A 23,651-nucleotide genomic window follows, 5' to 3' on the forward strand; every position below is an offset into this window, starting at 1 on the left:
TTTATCTTTCCATTTGAACAATTATTTCAATTTAAAAAAAAATAGTTACTAAAATTAGTAAAACAATAAAACTGAAAAATAATTTTTTATTATAAATAATTATTTAAATTTAAAATATAATAATTAAGAGGATAAAATTGATAAAATAAAAAGGACACCAAAGATGTTTATCTCTTTATATATGTAGTTGTATTAATATTATTATTATTGTTATTATTAGTAGTAGTAGTATTAATATATTTTTTTTATCATTACGCAATATTATTATAGTGGTATTATTATTATTATTATAATTAGACACATATTTTACTTTTATTTACTACGGTATCATATTACAATTACTTGCTCTTTATATTTGTTTTGTTATTCATTTTATCTCTATGTCTTGGTATTTTTTGAATTGAAAACAAATAGTTACTAAAATTAGTAGAATAATAAAACTGACAAATAATTTTTTATTATGAATAATCATTTAAATTTAATAAATAATTAAGAGGATAAAAAAGTAAAAACAAAAAAAAGGACATAAAAAATGTGTATCTCTTTACATATTTAGTTAGTGTATTATTATTACTATTATTACTATTATTATCACTACGGAATATTATTATAATGATATTATTATTGTTATTATCACTACAAGATATTATTATTATAATGGTATTATTATTATTATAGTTAGACACACATCTTAATTTTATTTACTACGAGATCATATCTCAATTAGTTGTCCTTCTTAATTGTTTTGTTGCTGTTGTATATATCTTTATATGTAATTATAGATTATTAGTATGTCAACATTAGCCTTGGTATTTGCATTGACATTAATATTTATAAGATAAACATTATTATTATTATTATTATTATTATTATTATTATTATTATTTGTTTGTTATTATTAGTATCATTATTATTTTTATTATTAATATTATTACTATTCATAGTGATGTTATTAGTATAAGTGCTTTTTTTAATTATAAAAAATGTTATTATACTAAATACTTTTGTTAAATAGATTTTTAATCTTTTAAAATTTTTATAATTTATATTAATATTATTATTATTTTAATGGTTAAATGAATATAATTACAATTATATTATTATTCTAAACGTATTTGAAATAAATAAAAAAATTGGATACACGAGTCATATACTATTATAATTATTTTGTAAAATCAATTAATTACATAATATTGTGATATTAATTTTATTTATTATATTTAAAACTGAATTTACAAATTCATTTAATTGATAATAACATTTACAACAATATAACCTAATTTTCATGATATTTATTATATTATTATTATTATTATCAATTATAACTCTAATTATTATTATTATTATTATTATTATTATTATTAGCTCTAATTATAATAATAATTATTATTGTTATTATTATTAACTATAATTATTATGATTAGTATTACTACTAACTATAAGTATTATTATTATTATTATTATTAACTAATTTTTTTTTATTATTATATTACTATTATTATTATTATTATTACTATTGCGCCTGTGTGTATGCATTTTTTAAATATACGTGATATTATAGTAAGTGATGATAATGTAATGTTATTAAGTTATAATATATAAAATAAAATTATATTTATTAAAAGTAAAGTGAAATATATCATAAAAAATAAAAGAATAACGGTTGATAAACAGAGAAAAAGAAAATAGCAAAGATAAACAATTTTATAAAAAAGTTTGTAAAAGTAAGAGTCAATTTTCAAAATTTTTATAAATAATTATATTTTAAAGGGTAAAATTAGTATTTGAAATGTGGACACAAAAGAGATAATCTCTTTATATATTGTTATAGATTATTATTATTATTAATTAGAACTATAATTATTATAATAGTTATTATTATTATTAATTATTGTTTTTATTATTATGTTTACATACACATTTTACTTTTACTTACTATCAATGAATCATCTTTTAGTTATTTGACCATTTTATTTGTTTTGTTGTTTATTTATTTATCTCTTTATATATGTAGTTGTATTATTATTATTTTTTCACTACGCGATATTATTTTAGTGTTATTATTATTATCTATTATTATTGTTATTATTATTATTATAGTTAAATACACATTTTACATTTATTTACTACGTGATTATATCTCAATTACTAGCACTTTTTATTTGTTTTGTTGTTCATTTTATTTTTATATTTGTGTAATTATTTGAATTATAAAAATAGTTACTAAAATTAATAAAATGATAAAATAGACAAATAATTTTTATTATGAATAATTATTTTAATTTAACAAATAATAATTAAGAGGATAAAATTATATAAACAAAAGAGGACACAACAAATGTATATATCTTTATATATATGTAGTTATTGTATTATTATTATTTTTATCACTATGAGATATTATTATAATGGTATTATTGTTATTATTATTATTATTATTACTATTATTATTATTATTATTATTATTATTATTATTATTATTATTATAGTTAGACACACATCTTAAATTAATTTACTACGGGATCGTATTTCAATTACTTGTCATTTTTATTTGTTTTGTTGTTAATGTATATCTTTATATATAATTATAAATTATTATAGTTGACATTAGCCTTAGTGTTAGCATTAATATTAATATTTATAGCATAATTATTATTATTATTATTGGTATCATTATTATTATTATTATTATTATTATTATTATTATTATTATTATTATTATTATTCATAATGGTGTTATTATTATAAGTGTGTTTTTCTTAATTATAGAAAATTTTGTTATACTAAATACTTTTGTTAAATAGAGTTTTAATCTTTTAAATTTTTATAATTTATAATTTATATTAATATTATTATTAGTATTTTTAATGGTTAAATAAATATAATAGCAATTATATTATTATTCTAAAAAAATTTAAAATAAAAAAAATAAAAAAATGTTCGCTCAATTAACTATATTATATTGTGATATCAATTAACTATATTATATTGTGATATCAATTCTGTTTATTATATTTAAAATTGAAATTTTTATTGCATCACTTAGATTTACTATTTCATTACTTTAATAACAATATTTACAACAATATAACTTAATTTTCATAATATTTCATTATATAATACTTTCACTATTTTATTATTTAATATACAAAATAAAATAAATACGTCCCGTGCATACGCACGAGTCAATATACTAGTGAATAATTAAAAAAATATGAACGAAGAAAATCTAAAACATATATATGAATTTATTGGAGCTCTTCATTTATTTTTTTATTTTAGTTTTGTTACGTATTGATGGATGTCCAAATTTCAAAGAGAACGTACTTATATGTTGTTAGGAGACAAAACTTTAAAACATTTACCAAACAAATTGTAATTTATTGAGTGGATCTTCAAAATTCTGAATGCACTTTCTGTATCTACAACTTTTGTTGACATAAGTAAATCCAATTCCAGGAGAAACTCATTTATGTCGAGTTTCTATTTTGTTTGTCTTCTTTAAAGATGGTGTTTTTTTGCCTCCTTCATTTTAGTTCCTTGTCTCTCAACAAATCTGCTTGTACACTAATCGTATATTTTCTTTGACTTGATCTCTCTCTGCATTTACAATAAGCAAAAGAGTTAAAATTTCAACTTAATTACTCATTTGTATTTGAATACTAAGAATATTTTTCTCATAAATCAAGGTAAAAAAAAAAACAAAGTTCAAACATAGGGAATTTTAACAATATAATTCAATTATGCTCATAAATGAAGCGACACAGACACTTAACAATAGACAAACAGTGATAAATAACTAAACAGAAATTCGTTGATAACTCGTGCTTCGGAATTTGTGGACTAGTAAGTGTTCATATATATGGAAGTTAGTTTTTGTTACTTCCAAGTTTGATGCTCCTTTATTTTTCTTCAGCGGAACGCGAGTATTTTCTGCGTGTTGATACTTTGGAATTAGAAGGTTTGTGACAGTGTTATGTCAATCCTTTTATATATATATATATATATATATATATATATATATATATATATATATATATATATATAAATATATATATATATATATAAATATATACATATATATATATGTATATATATATGTATATATACATACATATATATGTATATATATATATATATGTATATATATATATATGTATATATATATATATATATGTATATATATATATATATATATGTATAATAAAATAAATAAAAAATATATGTATAAAACGAAACAGTTAAAAATATAAAAATAGTAAATTAATTAACAATTATGTATACCTACCCCGTGTATAAAGGCATGGTTAATTTTGATCTTTACTAATTGCTCTCATGTAGAATCATTTTCAATTTAGTACCAACCTTTACATAGCTGATAGTATGATGCACTTCATTTACATTACATGTATAAAATTGACATGAAATTATATATATGATAAAATTTCATGTTAGTTCCTGGAACGAGAGAAGACGCAATTATAATCCAAAGGGTACTTACTGATATGTAATCTTAGACAAGAAAAATCATAATAAAAAGTTGTAAGATAAGTAAATTCATGTTACTGGTGTAAGCTCTGTTCTTCCCTAACCTTCTCCCTCTCCACCACAATTTTTCTTTTTTTTTTCCTTCTGAAGCCCTAAGACAAAGCAACTAATACAGCACAAGACAACTCTCGTCAAACTAAACAAATTCTCAAGAATTCACTGCATTAAGAGACAAAAAAATATGATAATAAATTCAAATTACGATTTTTTTTTCATATATATATGTCTGTTTTATCTGTGACTTAAAGATAAACCAAACATAGACATTAAATCTTTTATCCTTTTGTTTTAGCTTTTACTCGGGTTACGAAACCAATGTTGATAACAGGCTAAGTAGCGGAAAAAGTAATAACAATTAAGGCATAAGAGTACGGACAGCAAAGAAGATTCTAAATGTTATTAATAACATAAAAATTCTGAGAACAAAGACAAGTAAACTGCATAACACTCCAAAAATCAACTACAGCAACAAACTCTGAATTGGATGCTGCAATTACTTGTGCAAAGCACAAAGGCAATTCTTTTCACCTACATCCGACGATATACAGTAAGGTTGATCCTTCCCATCTTGAAACCAGGTAGCACGCTTCTCCAGAAGCTCGTTCAGAAAATCATTCAGCTTCTCAATAGTGATGTTTGGCATGACCACCACATGTGCAATATTCCCCTTGCATGCTAACTGCCACTTGCGTACAAATTCCTCATCATGTGGCCTCTCAAACACAACCGTGCTGCTCAGCTCATTAAGCATTGCACCAATCCCAGCCTCAACAAGGCGATCTTTGAAGTAGTGTGCATTTCGCAAGCATTTCTGAACTTCTTTCTGAAAACCTCTATATCCTTTCCGATTCAAGGTATACCAAAGGAATATGGGAGCATGACCATTCCGACTACCCATGATCGTGGCATCCCTAGAAGCAAGGTACTCCACATCCCTAGAGAGAGCATTGACATAATTCAATCTTGTTATCTGCACACCACAAGGCATGGGACAACCTACAAATTTGTGGCCAGAAACACTGACACTGCCAATAGGCTTCTTAAAAGTAACTTTTGGAGCCTGAAAGCAAATACAACAAATGCAGAATATGGTGAGGTTCACACAAGATGGGTTGACCAAGAAGCATGAAATTTTAATCTTGCCTATTTCTAAATATAACCAATATATAACAAAATAAGCATTCCTTGACTTTAAAATGGAAACGGAATGATACGGTTTCATGGGCATGTAAAATAATAGTGACAGTCACATTTATACTTTATATAAAGTGGGTTGATCAATAAGCATTAATAGACGTTCTGCTATCATTAAAATTATGACTTTATAGCAAAAGCACAAATATAAGACAAAATGAGCCACCGGAAAATTGACAGGTTACGCAAGGAAGAACCAAAATGATGAAAATTAAACCATTAAACCAGAACACAAGTATAAGAACACATCACGATTTTCTATTGGAACAAATAAGGACAACAGATGAAAATCCCATCATTAGATCTCATACAAGTTAAAACAATTTATAGTAACATCTTCACATACTCGTTTCACGAAAGGCATCATGAGACCAAACAAAGCCCCGTCACAATGGATGTAGAATCTGTCCTGTGAAAATCCTGCTTCTTCAAGTTTCTTTATGACCATATCAAGATCATCCACAGCTCCTTTCACAGTTGTACCTGCAATTGTTTCAGTTGTAAGGGTTAGAATGAACAAGGTAAAGAGGAAGGGAATGGGAGAGAGAGAAGAAATGACTAAGAAACTTGCCTATGTTCACATTTACAATTGCTGGCTTGTCCTGATTTTGAAGAAGCTTGTCCTTGAAATCATCACAATCAATCTCCCCAGACCAAAGAGTATCAACCTTCACACATTCCATTCTGTACATTCGAGCAGCTTTAAAAACAGAATAATGTGACTCTCGTGAGGCGTACAAAATCCCATGTGGGAAAACCTCTCTCCTGCACAAGTCATATAACCATATTAGATGTTCTTTACAACCTTGCCAAATTTTGAAGATGAACAAAATAAGACTAGCTAAAACTAACCCAACAAGGATGCCATGGAGATTTCCTTCTGTACCACAGTTTGTAATATAGCCCCAATACTCGTTTTTCTCCAGTTCCCACAGTCGGGCAAACCAATCCAAAACACCAACTTCAAACTGTCGGGAGTGGACACCATAGTTGCTTTCAATAAATGGATCTCCCAAGTTGTTTATGGAAAAATGCTGAAGTTGTGAGAGTGCACCATAATCGAAATCCAAATTATAGGGGTACCCTGGAATAAGTTTTTCATAAATTTAACGAGTTATACTCAACTCTAGAGGGTAATTGAAGAGGGCAACAAAAGTTATGCATAATCCTGATAAAACTATTTGAATACTGTGTGTTTGTGAACATGGTATACCAAGGCAATATCAAGATAATTCAGAAATAACATCGAGGAAGTTATCAATTCACTCTAAGAATATAACAAAATATAAACAAGGGCAAAGTGTATTACTATTACATTGAGGAAGTTGTAAATTCATTCCAAGGTAATAAAACATCAACATGCAGACTTCAAAATCAGGTAGTATTTAGCTCCAGAAGAAGACAGATTACTATGTAATGAAGCCACAAATTATCAAAAGTATCAAACACTGCAATAGACACAATCAAGAGTGCTTCCTAAAGCTTGGAAATGAAAGATTATCTACCCAAGTATAAAATGATGAGGGAATAATCACCCAACTAAATTGGCACAGGTCCAAAAATCCTTGAAAAACCAAGAATATTATATCAAAATATCTCAATTTGAAAATTCAGGACTTGAATTTACGTCCACACACTGGAATCTCCTATATTGCGTCAATTTATTCTCAAGATTTTTTTTATGAAAATCATCAAGGTCTTGGACTTTCAGAGTTAGAAACCATCAAGTAAATCCAGACTTCAGAATACACATAGGATTTACGTGTAGATGATTCTAATTCTAAGGAGATCATTTTTATGGCTATGACAATTACAACAAAAGTTGTAGTAAGAAAATAGTTTTTTTATGGACTAGCATATTGTCATCTAATGCATCGTTATGTGAAGAGTCTTGTTATATATGTATAGAGTTTACATTATACACTACATGAAAATCCTTAGAATAGAGGTTGTCCTGCTACCCGGGCTCTAAAACACTGTTTGTGACACCTGGATTACGCAGGTAGGTTGAATGAATTCCAGAGTTATGACAAGAACATGCTGGGATTTCCGCTACAGATAAAAGAGAAACATGAGCCGAACAAAGGATGACATGGGAGCAGATGAGCTAAAGAAAGAAGTACAGGTTCAGTGCTAATTGGTGATTGGTAGTGCTAGGTTAGGTTGATACCAGCAATAAGCAAACTGAATTTACCACATACGTATATCAATTGCTTAGTCATAAATCAGAGTGTGAAACCTCTCGTAAATTAAGCAAAATCCCAAGGGGAAAATCAAAAGCAGTATCAAGATCTGTATGGATTGATTTTGTAAAAAACGTACGTAAATGTAGTCAAAAAGCAATAAGATCACCAAAAGAGCAAATATTGTCAAACCTAAATGATGTTTTGTCCTTTCAGTCAAAGCTCTTTTGTATCTGGCCAACACACCAGCCATATAAGCTTCCCGGTCCCCAGTAACATCGTCGTCTGCATCAGGCTCTGTGACTTCCAGACACATGGTATGGATATTTCTTCCCAGAACTATTAGTCTTTTCTCTTTTCCCTTATTGATCTGCACCTCTTCATTGACACTGCCATTGTCTACAAGTGAAGAAGGTACAGGATCCATGATTAAAGCTGTTGCGTCAAAATCCTCAGGCAACGGTTCAACTGCTCCGTTGATTCTCGAGTCCTCATTTAAAGTGTGAACACTCCCAACCATTTTTTTATCAGCAACACGAAAGCACCTGAAATAAATGGATTGCAAGAGCAAATTAGAAAAATGAGAACTAAAATCTAAAAAAAAGATAAAGCAAAAGACCAATTAGCCCAAAGACAGATGTGAGAAACCGAGTTTTCACATATGAAACCAAGCCATCACTCAAATCCGTGTATAGATTTAAGGAACACAACCTACCGAACCGCACAGTTTCTATCAATCAAAGACAAAACAAGACCGCGCAAAAGGAGACGGAACCGTCAATGCAAAACAACATTTATACACAGATCTATTTAATTTTCCTTTGAATACACATATTCAAAAGAATTAATTCTAGGTCATCATTGTGAACTCAGCCACCAATAACAAAACAAAGATTAACATTCAAATGCTCAATCAGCAGAAGATAATTCAACCACGTCTTTAAAGCCATAACTAAAGCAGCGCGTATTCCTCAAACACTCTGGAAAAGTAGCAAGGACTTTTTGCTATGACCTATGGCTTCACAGAATCACAGCATAATCACGTGTACAGCACATGCAAGCTGAGAGAACAACGATCTAAGCAATGAGAGATGGTAAAATGCAGAAACACGATACGGAGAATAGAATAGGCACACAATATTGTTAATACATTAGGAGATCATGCATAGTTAAATTAAAAGACGTAAATGGAAGTAAGATGATAGATCTGAGAGAACATGAAGAAGAAGAGCTAACCGCAAAGAGAAGCGTTGGAATCGACAAAGGAAAGAGAGAAACGGCGAAAGACTCGGCCTCTGGCACAAGAGAGATGCAATAATGCGGGCCAAAAGGAGTAGCACCACTGAACTTCCCTCCTTTTATACCTGCATCAGATTCCTTCACGCGCTTCAACTGACTACCCTACCCACAGGCATGAGTCTGAGGTGGACCACATTTTTTCTCCATTGTCCCTACAAAGATCTTAGAATCTATGCAAATGAGTTCCCTGCAGTTGCTGTTTCAGGCGCACGAAATCTCAACCCTTCGATTTATATATATGATTAAAAGTCTACTATGAAAATTATAATGATCCTTAGATCGTAACTGCACCGCCGTGCAGGTGCTTTTTAACTGTAGGAAGTCCTTGCTTATAAAATATAAATAATAAGTACAAGATAGAATCTCCTACTTTCTTTTTTATTCTTTAAATTGTATAATATAATATAAAACACGGGTGTGTTGGTCTGTAATTATCCTTGGTTACTTTTTAGATTCTAAAATTACCTTGCAACATCATTTCCAAAAATAAAAAATCTTAGGAGATAGAAAAAAAATGAGAATGTAAAAATCAGTACAAATAATAGTAAATTTAATATAAAAAATGAAAAACTTAGATGTGTTTCGGTTTTGAATTTAATTTAAACATGTATTTGGTCTGAAAATTACATAAAATAATTTTTTATATAAAATTTGAATTTTAAGATAATAAAATAATGTTTAATATTTATTAATAGTTAAATTTCATTTTAAGTTAGTAAAAATCCTTGAACCAGTTCACAAATGTAACTTAATGCCCTGCTGAAAATTGATGCTTTTGCTTGCTTTTCTCTTTCAAAACATGTTGCTTTCATAAAAAATCATCCACCAGATTCTTTTTTTAGTTTTTCATAGATACACGAATAAATTAAATACACACAAAAATAAACATTTCAAAAGCGATGCAACAGGAGATTGTATGATCATTGATAGTTTGAGAAAAAATTATTATTGTTTTGTTTACCATTTAAACTTGTATGGATTTTGACATTGACTTTAGAATAAGTATCCTCCTATATTATTTGTCGGGAGCAATCATCTATTGACTAGTAAGGACTGAATCACCTTACATTGGTTATTTATACTGTCTAGGTTGTTTATTTTCTGTTTTCTTTATATATAATTTTTGTGAGGTTGCTATATTTATAATCTTAATTTTAGCTTATATAAATAAATGATTTACAGAATTATATAACTAAAAACTAAAAATATTACAATATGTCTGCGATGAGTAAAATATAATTAGAGTATAGACCACTCTTCAAATATACTCATATATGTTTATTAATGTTTAATTAACTCTAAATAATATTATATTTAAGGGTTGAATGTTTTTTTTTATTTCTTAATTTTAGTAAAAATAATAATTAGTTTTTCTTTTCTAAGTTTTAAATTATTATATTCACTCAATTTTAAAAGTGTGTGAAGTTTTATTCTTTAGTCCAATTTTATTAAGTTTATTTAATGTTTTAAACTTGTTTTATAGCATTTCTCGATTAATATGGAAGAAAAAATATGTCAAATATAAAAAACTTAGATACTATCATAAAACATGTTTGAAATATTAAATAAATTTAACAAAATTTGATTAAAATGACTAAATCATGCATTTCTAAAATAAAAAATTAAATTGAAACAAAATTTCGAAGAAATATTAATTACAATTTCCACCGATAAATAAAGACTTATATCAGCTCTAATATCTTATTTATTTTGTAACTTTTTACTTAAATGCAGTCATTTTATAAAATTTATATTATAACTATTTTTTTTTTGTAAAAATATATATTTCTAAAATATTAAAATATTTTTTACTTTTATGATTACTGTTTTATTGTTTAAGATTCATAATTTTAAATTTTATACATGTCAATATTATTTACCAAGATTCAAATATTAAATTTTATATCATATCAACATAATTTAATTAGGAAGTCACTTAGTAAACTTACTAAGATGGTGTAAATGACTCTAATGAAGATACCTATATAGAAAATTTGACATGTATCACTTATGTACGAAAATGTTCATGTACAAGTATTTATAATTTATGTTCCTTGATTATTTCTCATTATGTCCTTTTAATTTTCAATACATTTTGTTTTTATTTAATTATTATTATTATTATTATTATTTTTATTATTATTAGATTTCAATACCACCTTAATACCTCTTTTGTGTTTATATCTCTATTTTTTACTTAATCTTATATCACATATATCCATGTATTATAACATATAAATGAAAATAATAAAATAATAAAATATTATAAATATTATAATGGTAAAATATTTTTTTATTTTTTTTTATTTTCTTTAAACAATTTTCAATGACACTTTAAAATAAATAATCGAAGAAACTATTTATTATTGGGTGATATAAGAAACAAGGAATAACCAAAGGTAAGATAGTATATGAAAAATACATTTTTCCATGTTTTATTATATATTGGTGGGTTCCTATTATGCTTATACTTATTTAATTTGTTAGTTGCTAGTCAAAATAAATTAAATTTAACATAGACAATCAAAGGCAGGAAGTTCAAAGATGTTTTACATACTTAATAAACTATTTTTTTTTTCATTTAAGTTCATGAAGATAGTAAATTAATTGTATTTATAAAATTTTAGCAATTGGTTAACTGGGTATTTACTTTTTTTTTTTTTCTGTAAGGAGAAAGGAAAAACTTGCTACTCGCAATGATAGCGCGTGAAAGCTGTTTCCAAATCCATTGAGGACCCCCAAATCTAAAAAATGTGAAAACCCTAGACATTTTATTTCCCTATCAGAAGCTTCGATCTGAATAATAGGAGTTTCACCGGCGATGAAGCTCCTCGAATCGAAGAAACGAACAGAGGTGCAGCCAGAGTCATCTGAAAATCTTTCAGACTCCGTTCCGACACACAAAAAAACTAGGGATTTGCCCAACTTAACCGAATGTCATGCGTGTGGCTTCAAGGTTGACGTCTGCTCCGGTAAGAACAGACTCCGAACCCTTTATAGCGAATGGCGTGTAGTTCTCCTATGCAAGAATTGTTTTTCTTCCGTTGAATCTTCCCAAATGTGTTCCTATTGTTTTTATGGAATGTCTCTTGAATCATATCGTTGCAATCAATGTCAGCGTTCTGTTCACAAAACCTGTTTTTTGAAATACAAAAATGCTCCTCCGTGGTCCTATGCTTCTGTGGGCTCTGAATTTTCTGTCTGTGTGGATTGCTGGATTCCTAAACACTTAGAGCTTTCCAGAAGAAGAAAAAGAAGAGTTATGGGTGGTGAAAATGGTGGGATTATACTAGAGAAGGGTAGTTCTAGGGTTTTTCCCGATGAAAATTTGGAGAGGTCAATGGAGGATTTGGTTGAGGACGCAAAACGAGTGGTGGGGGAGAAGGTTGAAGCAGCTGCTAGGGCTAGAGAGGGGGCAATGAAGAAAGCTTTGGTGGCGAAAAGGGCGGTTGAAATTGCAAACAATGCTTTGGGTCTAGTAGCAAATAAGGAAGAGTGTGGTTTGAATCCGCTTCTCAAGAGGGATGCTTTTGAAGTTCTTGATGGCTCTGAATTGACTTTTGAGTTGCATCCGCAGTTTAATTGTTTGCCTAGGATATCAAAGAGTTGCTGCTTATTGAATACAAGTTCCCTGGATATTCCTATGATGTTGTCTTCTAGTGTTGATTCGTCTTGCAAAACATCAAACTCAAGGAATACCGATTATCGTTATAAGCATGAAGTGTCCTGTGATGATAAGCTATTAGCGGACTCTTGTAAATCTTTATGTGAGCCTTTGGTTTCTGTAGGATCTTTGGATAGTGGTTCTTCAACTGGTCTGAATGTTCTCTGTATTGGCAGAAGTGGCATGGAAACTGGTTCAAAAGTTGGTGAGCCCACAGCTGAATCTGATGGTGAAGGGATCGGGGAAGAGCTGCAGAAGGAAGGGGAGGGAAGTTGTTCTGACAGGATAATAAATGTTAGTGAAGATAGTGGCATGGAACTTGATCGTAAGCAAGATGATTCTGCTTTGCATAGGGAAAAACTATGCATTGGGCAACCAGATCGATATTTCTTGAAGTATAGTAGGAGAAATTGTAGTTTGAAATCAAACTGAGATAGTAATTAGCTAGCACAAAATCTGTTAGAATGAGTTAGGATTGTACATACATTGGGGTTCCATGGCACTCAGTCATTCAATGTTTGTTTGTGAAAGTGGATATTTTAGAAGCCATCCTAGGAGGGAACAGATTTACAGTTTTTTTTTTTTTCTCTTATTTTGGTTAAAACCTAAAAAAGCTCTTTGATATCTTTTATGACTGTTATCATTTTTGACATTGTGGCCTCTCTTCTGCTTTCGTATGAAAAATGAATAAAGTTTTTGTTTTAAGAACGTTAAAGTTGACTGGAAAAAGCAAGAATGACAAGATAAGTATTAGGATTAATTTCATTGATGACATATTGAAATGATAAGCTACACATGGCTGAAAATAGTACTTCATAGCACACCTGTTAACTGTTTTACTTTACTGGCATTTCAAAGACATTATTCCATAACAGATTTATTTCTTAGGTTTTTTTTTTCTTGATTTCGTCCTATCAAATCTCTTATTTATCGTTTTACTTAATGCTTTGGAAAATATTTTGCAGACTGTGTACCCTTCATAGTTTAATTTTCAATACATTTTGTTCTTATTTAATTATTAATATTTTCAGATTTCAATACTACTACCTTAACGGGAAAAAGTGAGAATGATAAGTATTACTAATTTCATTGATGTCATATATATTGAAATGATATATATTGAAATGATAATAGTAATTCATATCACACCTGTTGGCTGTTTTACTGGCACCTCAAGGACGCTATTCTATAACTTAGATTTCTTTCTTGATTTCGTCCGTCTTATCTATCAATTCCTTACTCATCTTTTTACTTGTTTTAATGCTTTGGAAAATATTGCAGTTTTGAAAATGTGATTACATTGACCATATATATAAAATGGTTAAGTAGGATTTGACCAATCAGTTGTATTTTTAATATGATCTCATCTCACACTAATTATCTTTTCTAATATTTGCTCTTAGATAGATAATCATATAATAATTTAATTATCTAATTGAAATATATAATTATAAAATTTGATATAATTTGGATTGGTCAATCGAGGATTTCTTAAAAGAATTATACTTTTTAGATTTTTTTTTCTGAATTTTAAAATCTATCTAGTTTTAACACTTTAAAAAAAATATCTTAAAAGAAATAGAAGGGGAATTTCATTAGACTAAAAATAAGAAAAAAAAAAAGAAGAAAGGAAGATGGTGAATAAGTATGTATGTGAATGGATTGTATTTGTAATGAAATTTGTTTTAAAATGTATCCGAAAATATTTTTTGTGGAAAAACATTTCACATGAAAAAGTGCATGTTTTTTCTGCCAATTTTTTTTTTTTGTAGCAATAAAATTTACAAGAAATAAACGATTTTTTAGTAGTCTTTAGATGCAAGAAAGGAAAATATATTAAATTCATCTTAAATATCTTGACATAAATAAATTGAGAATGAATTGCATTATATTTCAAAATTATTATTAAAATAATATATTAATATTTTAAAATTTTACAATAAATTTGATCAGAAGTTAAAAAAAAAAAGCTGAGTAAAAAAATAGTTTCACTATAGATCAAATTTTAATACTCTAAAAATAATTAATGACATTACCTTTTTTTTATTAAAGTATTTGGCTAAATTTAGTAAATTATTTAAATATGTTTAAATGTAGCTAAATTTAAAGTTAGATTGAAATATTGGAGGAACATGATCATTTTTATTTGGAATATACATCTAAATAAATAATTTTTTTATTGTAATTTATTACCGTAAACTTAATTTTTTTTAATTTGGTGTTAATATATATTTTTCTAATTCATTTTAATATTCGTCTATTTTACTTAATTTGATCATTACTTACGATGCTTAAGTAATTAATGATCGTTTAAATAATTAATGGACAATGAATAGTGTTCATCAATGAATAATAGTCGTCACATATTATTTCATAATTTTTTTTTACTTTTATTTTTATTTAAAGAAATGTTCACTTGTCAAGTCAAGTCAAACTTGTGTTATGTGTCAAGCAACATTGTATTATGTGTCAACATTGTATTTGATATTCAATTTAGTTCACATATTTTGTTTTTGTTCAATTCAAACCAATTTGTTTTTAAAATGAAACAATTTTTCCTCTCTAAACTAATACCAAATTTAATTATTATATAAATATTATACTAATATTTTTATTAAAATTCATATTTTTATTACATATTTTTAATTTAGAGTTAAAGTTGATTTAAAATTAAAATAAAAATTTTAAAAGTAAAGATTAACATCATTGATTTAAAATTTTAAAAAATTAAAAATAAAATAATATAATCGATTAATATAATATTGTATGATATTTTTATGTAGTTTTTATTTCTTTACGTGATTTTTAACCTCTTATAATTTTAAATCCAAAATTGGTCTCTTCTTTTAAAATTTTCATTATAAATTTAAACTAACTATAAGAAAAAATTATTTAATAAAAATATGATTTTTAATAAAAATATCATTATAAAATTTATATAAAAATTTAATTTAATTTCAACATTTTTTATAATAAATTAAAAAAATACAAACCAAATAGTATTTAAAAAAAACGATGGTGTCCACACACCTTTTTCGATTATATACAATTACTTTCAGAAATCACACCATAAAAAGAAAAAAGAAAAATAAATTATGTAACTGGGCATGCATTAATAAGGATAATGACATAAATACCACATTTTTCCCTTTATTTATATATACATATATATATATATATATATATATAAATAAGGGATTTCCTCAAACATTTTATAATTTCAACTTTATTCTTTACAATTTAATTATTTATTAAATTTTAAAAAATTAACGGTTACTTTTACAAATTTTTATAAAATTATTTACTTATTTCCTTCTTCTTTTTTCTCCTACTATTCATCAACAATTATTTTTCTCATATTTTCTCCATACATTTCACTTTAATTTTTATAAATATACTTTTATTTTGTTCATTAACTTAATAACATTACAATATTATTAATTATTAATATAATTCAAAAAATACGTACACACAAACGCGATAGCACCTGTGTTTACGCTTATTTATATATATATATATATATTCAACACCTCCAAAAAAGTATTTTTATTTTAATATATAATATAAATTGAGATAAATCAAATAAAAATATTAATTTTTTATTAGACATTAGACAGAGGTGGAAGGTAAATAAGTGTACCTTGGTGTATATTTTGTCAAATAAGGTTTGATGTATATGACCAATGTCAAAGAAAGGAAAGAGAAGAATGTTAAGGGATGTAAGTTTGCGGGTACAGGTATCCACGGGTACGGATACTATGATATCCGTACCCGCCTCGTTAACATGCGGGTATCAAAAATACCCATACCCGCGGGTAGCGGGTATCCAGTTTTAATATCTGTTTTTATCTGTTGCAGATTTTATCCACGGATACTCGCGGATACGAATTTTTTTGACATCCCTAATCATGGATAAATACCCCATTAAATTTCCTCTTTCATCCCATAAAAAGCTTCCCAAAAATAATTTTTAGAATTGTTTATTGTACTTAGAGAATAAATTCCAAAAATTATAGGGTGCAGAAAGAAAATGATGTTCTTTCTTTCACCCTTTACCGCCCTTCCTGCCAACGACCACATGACCACATATAGAGTGTAACAAGTTACTGGCTTCACCTTTTAGTGTGTATAATCAGTGGTTGTTCAGATTGGTGCCAGAAGACCATCCTCAGATAAGGAAAGGAACTACTAATAAGGAAATGAATTAATATACTTAAGTCCAGCAAGAATTTGAAAAATCTCTGCTTGATTTCAAACATTTGAATAACATCAATTTTCTTTCTGTCCTTACTTTATTTTTTTTTTCTTGTGTTGCATTTCTTAAAATCCGTAAGAGAAAGAAAAAGAAAAAGAAAATAAAATAAAGAAAATACAAAAAGTAAAATAAAATAACGATGAAAATAAAGATAAAAGTAAAAAATGAAAATAAATATGAATTGAAATAAAATAAAAATGAAAAGAAATAAAATAAAATAAAATAAAATAAAAGTAAGATAAAAGAACACTCAATCAGTTTTTGATATATATACTTTTCCCTTTTTCTTAATCATCATACATTCTTCTCTTCTCTTCTCTTATACAAAAAGCATATACAGCATATACGTAACATCATAAATTGGATGCTAAGGTATGTTTGTCCGTCTTTACATCATTTGGAGGAAAGTTACCATCTAAGCTGATTAATATCATATCCAAATATATTTTACCATAACTTAAAAATAATTATTGAACACATCAAATTTAAAATAGGAATTTCACATACCTCATATCACACATACAAGATTTTCAAATCTAATTCAGAACTCAAACGAATTACATACACCCCGTGTATATTTTGGGTAAAATTGAAAATACTCTAAAAGTTGAGGGTGGAGAAGAAAACAATGGGTGTAGAAAGAAGTCTCCTTTCTAAGATATAATAATATTATAATATTTAATTCTCAATGTTTGTGCGGTGTAAAAATGGATTGTATAAATTTGTGCGTTTTACTTTGTGATTTGTAGTTGATTAAATTGTGCACCTTAATGCGTGATTTATAGCAAATTAAATATTTGTGCACTGCAGGTGCGTGGTTTATGGTGAATTAAACTTGTGCGCTTTAATGCGTGATTTATAGTAGATTAAATCCGGTGACTCATCCTGAGATTTGTAGCAGATTAAATTCATGCGCCTTAGTGTGTAGTTTATAGCAGATTAAATATGTCTAGCTTAGTGCATGGTTCATATCAGTGCGCTTTAGTACGTGGTTTATAACAAATTAGACCAGGAAAGGATACCAGTACAAATGTTGTTGATTTTCATTTTTATTTATATATATAAAAGAATAAAAAAATGAAATAATAAAAAAAGATTAAAATTAAAATTAGATAAAATAAAGTTAAAAAATAAGATAAAAATGAAAATAATAATATACATATTCGTATTGTGTTTTTTTTTTGTATTTTTTTTCTTTTCTTCCAAATTATTTTTTAACTTAATTTTATTTTTATTATTTATCCGGATAAAATGTGGTATCGAAGCACTATCACCATCGTGTGGCCATGTTCTTCCGCTCGAAACTCACACTAGCCGCCGGCAATAGCCGCCGACGATTTCTTCTACCCTTTCTCTGTTTTTCTTTTCTGATTCTGTCACTTTGTTGGTTTTCGGTGTGTTTTGAAAATGCTGGAGCAATGACTACTATTGTTTTTTAGAATAAGGTATATGTAATATAAGATTATGCATATGATAATGCAGATATTCAGACAGGTATCACTACATTTTATTTTTCTAATTATTTCAAAAGATTATCTGAAATAAAAAATTATTAAAACTATATATGAGACGGCGTGGTCGATGATATATTTAAATTTAAATGACTTTTAATATATATATATATATATATATATATATATAATATAATATAAACTATAAATCTATATTAAAAGAATATTAGATCACTATGCATTAATGAAAGCAAGGCCACTATGCAATTACACCATGCAATGATACCGAATTCAATGCAGACAAATGTTTCACATCAACTCACAGTGTAATAAGAGCTTTGCGTCTGGACTCTGCTATCATGTTTAAAGTTAAATTACCATATTTAAGTTCATTTATTACAATTTTTTGACTATGCATTTGGCTTTTTTATTTGAAAATTTGTATTTTTTATTCCAAATACATGATGGAAAGGGACGGAGAGGAGAGACCCTGTTTTGAAAACATTCAGTGCTTTTGGAGCCTGGAATCATCTTCTTCGACCTTTCACACTTTATTCAAACTATATTCCATCTTTTAAATCCCGAAACTAGGTTTCAGTCTTCCAAATGTAAAAATGAATGAAGGCCGGAAGAGAGGTTGAATGTGTTTTGTGAGATTTTGGTGTTCTCGCATTTCAGAGTGAAATATGGATGGATGGTGGGATGAAAGTGAGTTGTGTGACGAGACAAAGATGAAGATGAAGGTGATGTGCGGTGCGTGATGAGATGTGAAAATGCCAGAAGTTCAGAATATACCTCTTGAAACTTCTTCCTTCCCAGAACTAACTTGGTTCCTTCCCAGAACTAACTTGGTGTTCTTCTCCCAGCTTTACTATGTGATTTATAGTTGATTATATTTGTGCATCATAGTATGTGATTTACAGTCGATTAAATATTTGTACACTGGTGCGTGATTTATGGTGGATTAAATTTGTGTATTTTAGTGTGTGGTTTATAGTGGATTAAATCCGGTGACTCATCCTGAGATTTGTAACAGATTAAATTTGTGCGACTCAGTGCATGGTTCATAGCGAATTAAATTCGTCTGCCTTAGTGCGTGGTTCATAGCAAATTAAATCTATGCGCCTTTAATGTGTAGTTTATAACAGATTAAATATGTCTAGCCAGTGGTGGATCTTGCTCGACATTTGTGGAGTGCCAAAATACACTTAAAATTTATATATTTAATTATGGATCCGTAAGATTATTGAACTCAATAATAATTGAATCAATACTAAAATTTTTAGTTATATTTTGTTTTTAATGTAAATAATCATATCGTTAGCAAAAAAATTCATCTTCAATTTTATTTTGCAATCTTATTTTGATAATTTTTATTGTAGAAAATTATCTTTTTGATATAGTTGTAGAAACAAGAAGAGTTAAAATAAGACGAGACGGATTAAAAAATCAATCAAGTAGATGTAATTGATTTCCTATTTTTGTCAAAGATTGATTTTTTCTATTTTCTTCTTCACTGTAGCTTCCATTTTATCACTTTTTAAATAATTAATTTATTCTTTCATTTCTTCATCAATATACTTATGTTTTAAAAAAAAATACTAAAAGATAATTTATCATAATCTAAATAAAAATTGCGATATGTAATTAATAAAAAATATATATGATAATCAAGTCACAATTAAAAAATTAAAAACCAGTTATTAAAAAACATTTAGTGCATTTTTTTTTCTTCTATATTTATAAAAATGAATATACCAAATGCTCGTAAGATAAAAAATAATATTAATTATTAAACTAATATTTTACTATTAATTGAGAAAAAAAGAATTACTTTTTTCTTCAATAATAGAAGAAAGCATACAAAAATGAGAGCACAAATAATGAATTTTTGTTCTAACTTCCTTTTTTCTTCATAAACAAAAGAAAACAAAACAAGTAAAAGTCTAAAGTGGATACAATATGTGAGAAACTCAAAAAACAGTGTGAGAGAAAATAAAAAATATCTTAATAAATTTATTTATTTTTTATTAAATTTAATTTTATGCTTTATTATTTATTAGCATTAAATGTTATATTTTATAAAATAAATAAAAAGGTACCTATTTTAATTCTTATCAATTCCCAGTATATATTTTTATTATTTAAAAATTTTCAAAAAATCAAATTTCTTATACATAATTTAAAAAATTAAAAACAAAATAATTTTCATATAACATAAATAAAAAAATTTCAAAAAAAGTTGGGGGCTACAACACCCCTCTGTACCTTGGTTGATCTGTCTCTGTGTCTAGTTTAGTGCATGGTTCATATCAGTGCGCTTTAGTGCGTAGTTTATAACAAATTAGACCAGGAAAGGATACCAATACACATGTCTTTATTTTCATTTTTCCTTTTTCATATATATATATATATATATATATATATAAAAGAATAAAAAAATTAAAATTAAAATTAGATAAAATAAAAATAAAATAAAATAAAATAAAATAAAAATAAAATAAGATAAAAATGAAAATAAAAATATATATATTCGTATTGTGTTTTTTTGTATTTTTTTTCCTAATTATTTTTTAACTGAATTTTATTTTATTATTTATCCGGACGAAACATGGTACTAACCTATGTGTAAACAAAAATAATGTGGTATTTTCCCCTCATCTTCTCCATCAGTTTGACTCAGCTGCCCACACAGCTGAGTCATTAAAAAGCTCATAATCACGAAGGTGGGATGGGAGTTGTGTAACTCTAGTTGATCTTCTAGCACCATCAACAACAATAGGTGCTTCTTGTTCCACTGGATTTTCATCTTCAAATAACACTTTGGAAGTACTCAATTCTTCTTTAGCGGTTCTCCAGGTCCAGCTGCCTGATTCATCAATTTGAAACTGGATCAAGCAACTTGTATCCACCAGTCACGTGGTAACCGATCAGGCACATGCTTATAACACAATGAGCCAAAGATTCTGAGGTGTGAAACGTTGGGTTTGACACCTGTTCATGCCTCTTCTGGTGTCATCATATCTATACACTTGGTTGGGCACCAGTTTTGTGGAGGTACTCTTTCTGTCTGTGTGTATTTGTGGCATACCAATGCACTGTTACATTGGATTTCTTCAATCTATATAAAAAAACTAAGAATTAGTAGTCTAAAAACCCATGAGAGCATGCAAATGGCTTGGAAAAATACCAAACCAGTGAAACCTGTCAAAGTCAGTGGAATGGATTTATGTGCAGGGTAGTCTTTATTTATTTGGGTAGTGGCTAACATAAAAAATGGCCTATGTCTATGTCCTTTCAAGAGTATGAATCCAACCAATCAATGTAAAAAGAGTCATCACAAGTTCTGTAGCACTAGCCTACATGCCTGAAATCACAAAAGAATGAAAAATAGGGACAAGTCTCACAAAGGGAATAGTTTGTCAAATCTGATTTGCAAACTCATTTATCTTGTACAAACTGCTCAAAATGAATGAATGAATCATGTAACAATATACTAAGAACTAATCAACTCAGACTAACTTCTACTGATCCATGGTTAGTTCAAAACCATAATAGTGAACGTATAATGGTGCAATTTCTAAGAACTCACCTAAAAACACTAAAAATCTATATAAGCAAGTCTAAAATGACAAAGCAACGCTGAAAAACATATTAGCAACTCAGAATAACAAGAAAAACCGAAAATCAATACCAAAATGTACCAAATTCATCAATAAGTTAATAAACCAGTAAATTTTAAAGCTAAAATTATACTAAAATCTACTTCTATGAATTGCAACAGCAAGGGATATATCCAATTTGTTTGTACATGGTAAGGAGTGGATATTCTAATGTTTTAATCCATACTTGCTGAATAGTGCAGCAACAACCTGATTACAGAAATAGGATCCTTCATCACTAATTATTTCCTTTGGCATTAGCTTTTGTGGCTTTAGCCTCCATCAAGATGATCCACTGAATATAAGAACAGAATATAAAAACTCATCAGGATCCACTGAATTTTCTATACGGCTCAGATGATCTGCTACTTGATTTCCAGCTCCACATCTATTTTTAATTGAAATATCACTCATATTAAGTTGAATGTAATTGCAAATATTTAGATATTTCTTAGAATTGAAATCAGTGTTTATGTATTTTATTTATTGTAAATCATATTTTTTATTAATATTTTTAATTTGCAGGTGGAGTTAGAAAAAGAAGAAGTTCAAGTTCAAATTGATGACATAAAGAGAATGTACGGGAGTGTTAATGAACACTTAGAACAAGTAAGTATCACACATTATGACAAGTTAATAATATATTTTATGAAAAGTTGTTACCTATTTCTTTATGTTTAGTTGTTACATAATAAAAAAGATATAATAGATACACAACAATCAAAATAATTATATTAAATATATAAACACAAACTAGATCTATAAAAAAAAACAAAAACATATAGATTGCATTCGGTTTTTTATATTCTTCCCTGCAAAAATAAATTTGGGGTCTAAGGACCGATAAACAGATTTGAAAATATTCTCTAAAGATTCAAATCCAAAATTAAAAACAAATTAGAACTTACAAGTATATAAATATTTTTCTGACTTGAAATGATTATTTATATATATTTTTATTGTAAATTATACATTTTATAATATTTACTTCAATTTGCAGTTTATGATAGATCATGGAAGGCTAGGAGAAGAATTGGAGTGGAAAGAAATGTACCTTGAAGAAATCAATCAGCGTCTACAAAGGGTAAGTAATGCAATTTATTTTTATCTTATAAACTAGACAATGACAATTAAATAACATTTTTAATCGTAAATATTCATTATATATTTTTATTACTTGTTTTGGAAACATGTTCATAAAATAATTAGTAAGTTTAAGTTGCAAAAGCTTCAAGACTATATCATAAAATGATTCAAGGTATATATGTATGGTGAAGTAGCCAAAGAACAAGAATGGCCTAAAATCACTTCAAGAGTTGTAACCAAGACAACTAAGTCATTACAAGTTCTAGTTAAACTAGAAAACAGGATTGTATCATACAAAGAATAAATTCA

General features: G+C 27.3%; 2 protein-coding genes across 2 annotated transcripts; one reads left to right on the plus strand and one right to left on the minus strand.

Moving 5' to 3' along the window:
- Positions 1 to 4,917: 4,917 nt before the first annotated feature.
- Positions 4,918 to 9,300, minus strand: LOC114187937 (serine decarboxylase-like). The gene is made up of 6 exons (XM_028076365.2): positions 9,162 to 9,300; positions 8,118 to 8,470; positions 6,595 to 6,826; positions 6,314 to 6,507; positions 6,089 to 6,225; positions 4,918 to 5,608 (listed from the first exon to the last, which is right to left on the minus strand). Exons 2-6 carry the CDS (start codon positions 8,443 to 8,445, stop codon positions 5,042 to 5,044), a joined length of 1,458 nt encoding a protein of 485 aa, XP_027932166.1. The 5' UTR covers positions 8,446 to 8,470; positions 9,162 to 9,300; the 3' UTR covers positions 4,918 to 5,041.
- A 2,628-nt stretch (positions 9,301 to 11,928) lies between these two features.
- LOC146885954 (uncharacterized) lies at positions 11,929 to 13,540 on the plus strand. Its single transcript, XM_085674453.1, has one exon. The coding sequence runs from the start codon at positions 12,046 to 12,048 to the stop codon at positions 13,318 to 13,320; it is 1,275 nt and encodes a 424-aa protein (XP_085530579.1). The 5' UTR covers positions 11,929 to 12,045; the 3' UTR covers positions 13,321 to 13,540.
- The last annotated feature ends 10,111 nt before the right edge of the window (positions 13,541 to 23,651 follow it).

Source organism: Vigna unguiculata, chromosome 6 (assembly GCF_037176805.1).
Source record: "Vigna unguiculata cultivar grain cowpea cultivar isolate G323 ecotype 2 chromosome 6, ASM3717680v1, whole genome shotgun sequence".
In the NCBI taxonomy this organism is placed as follows: Eukaryota; Viridiplantae; Streptophyta; class Magnoliopsida; order Fabales; family Fabaceae; genus Vigna; species Vigna unguiculata.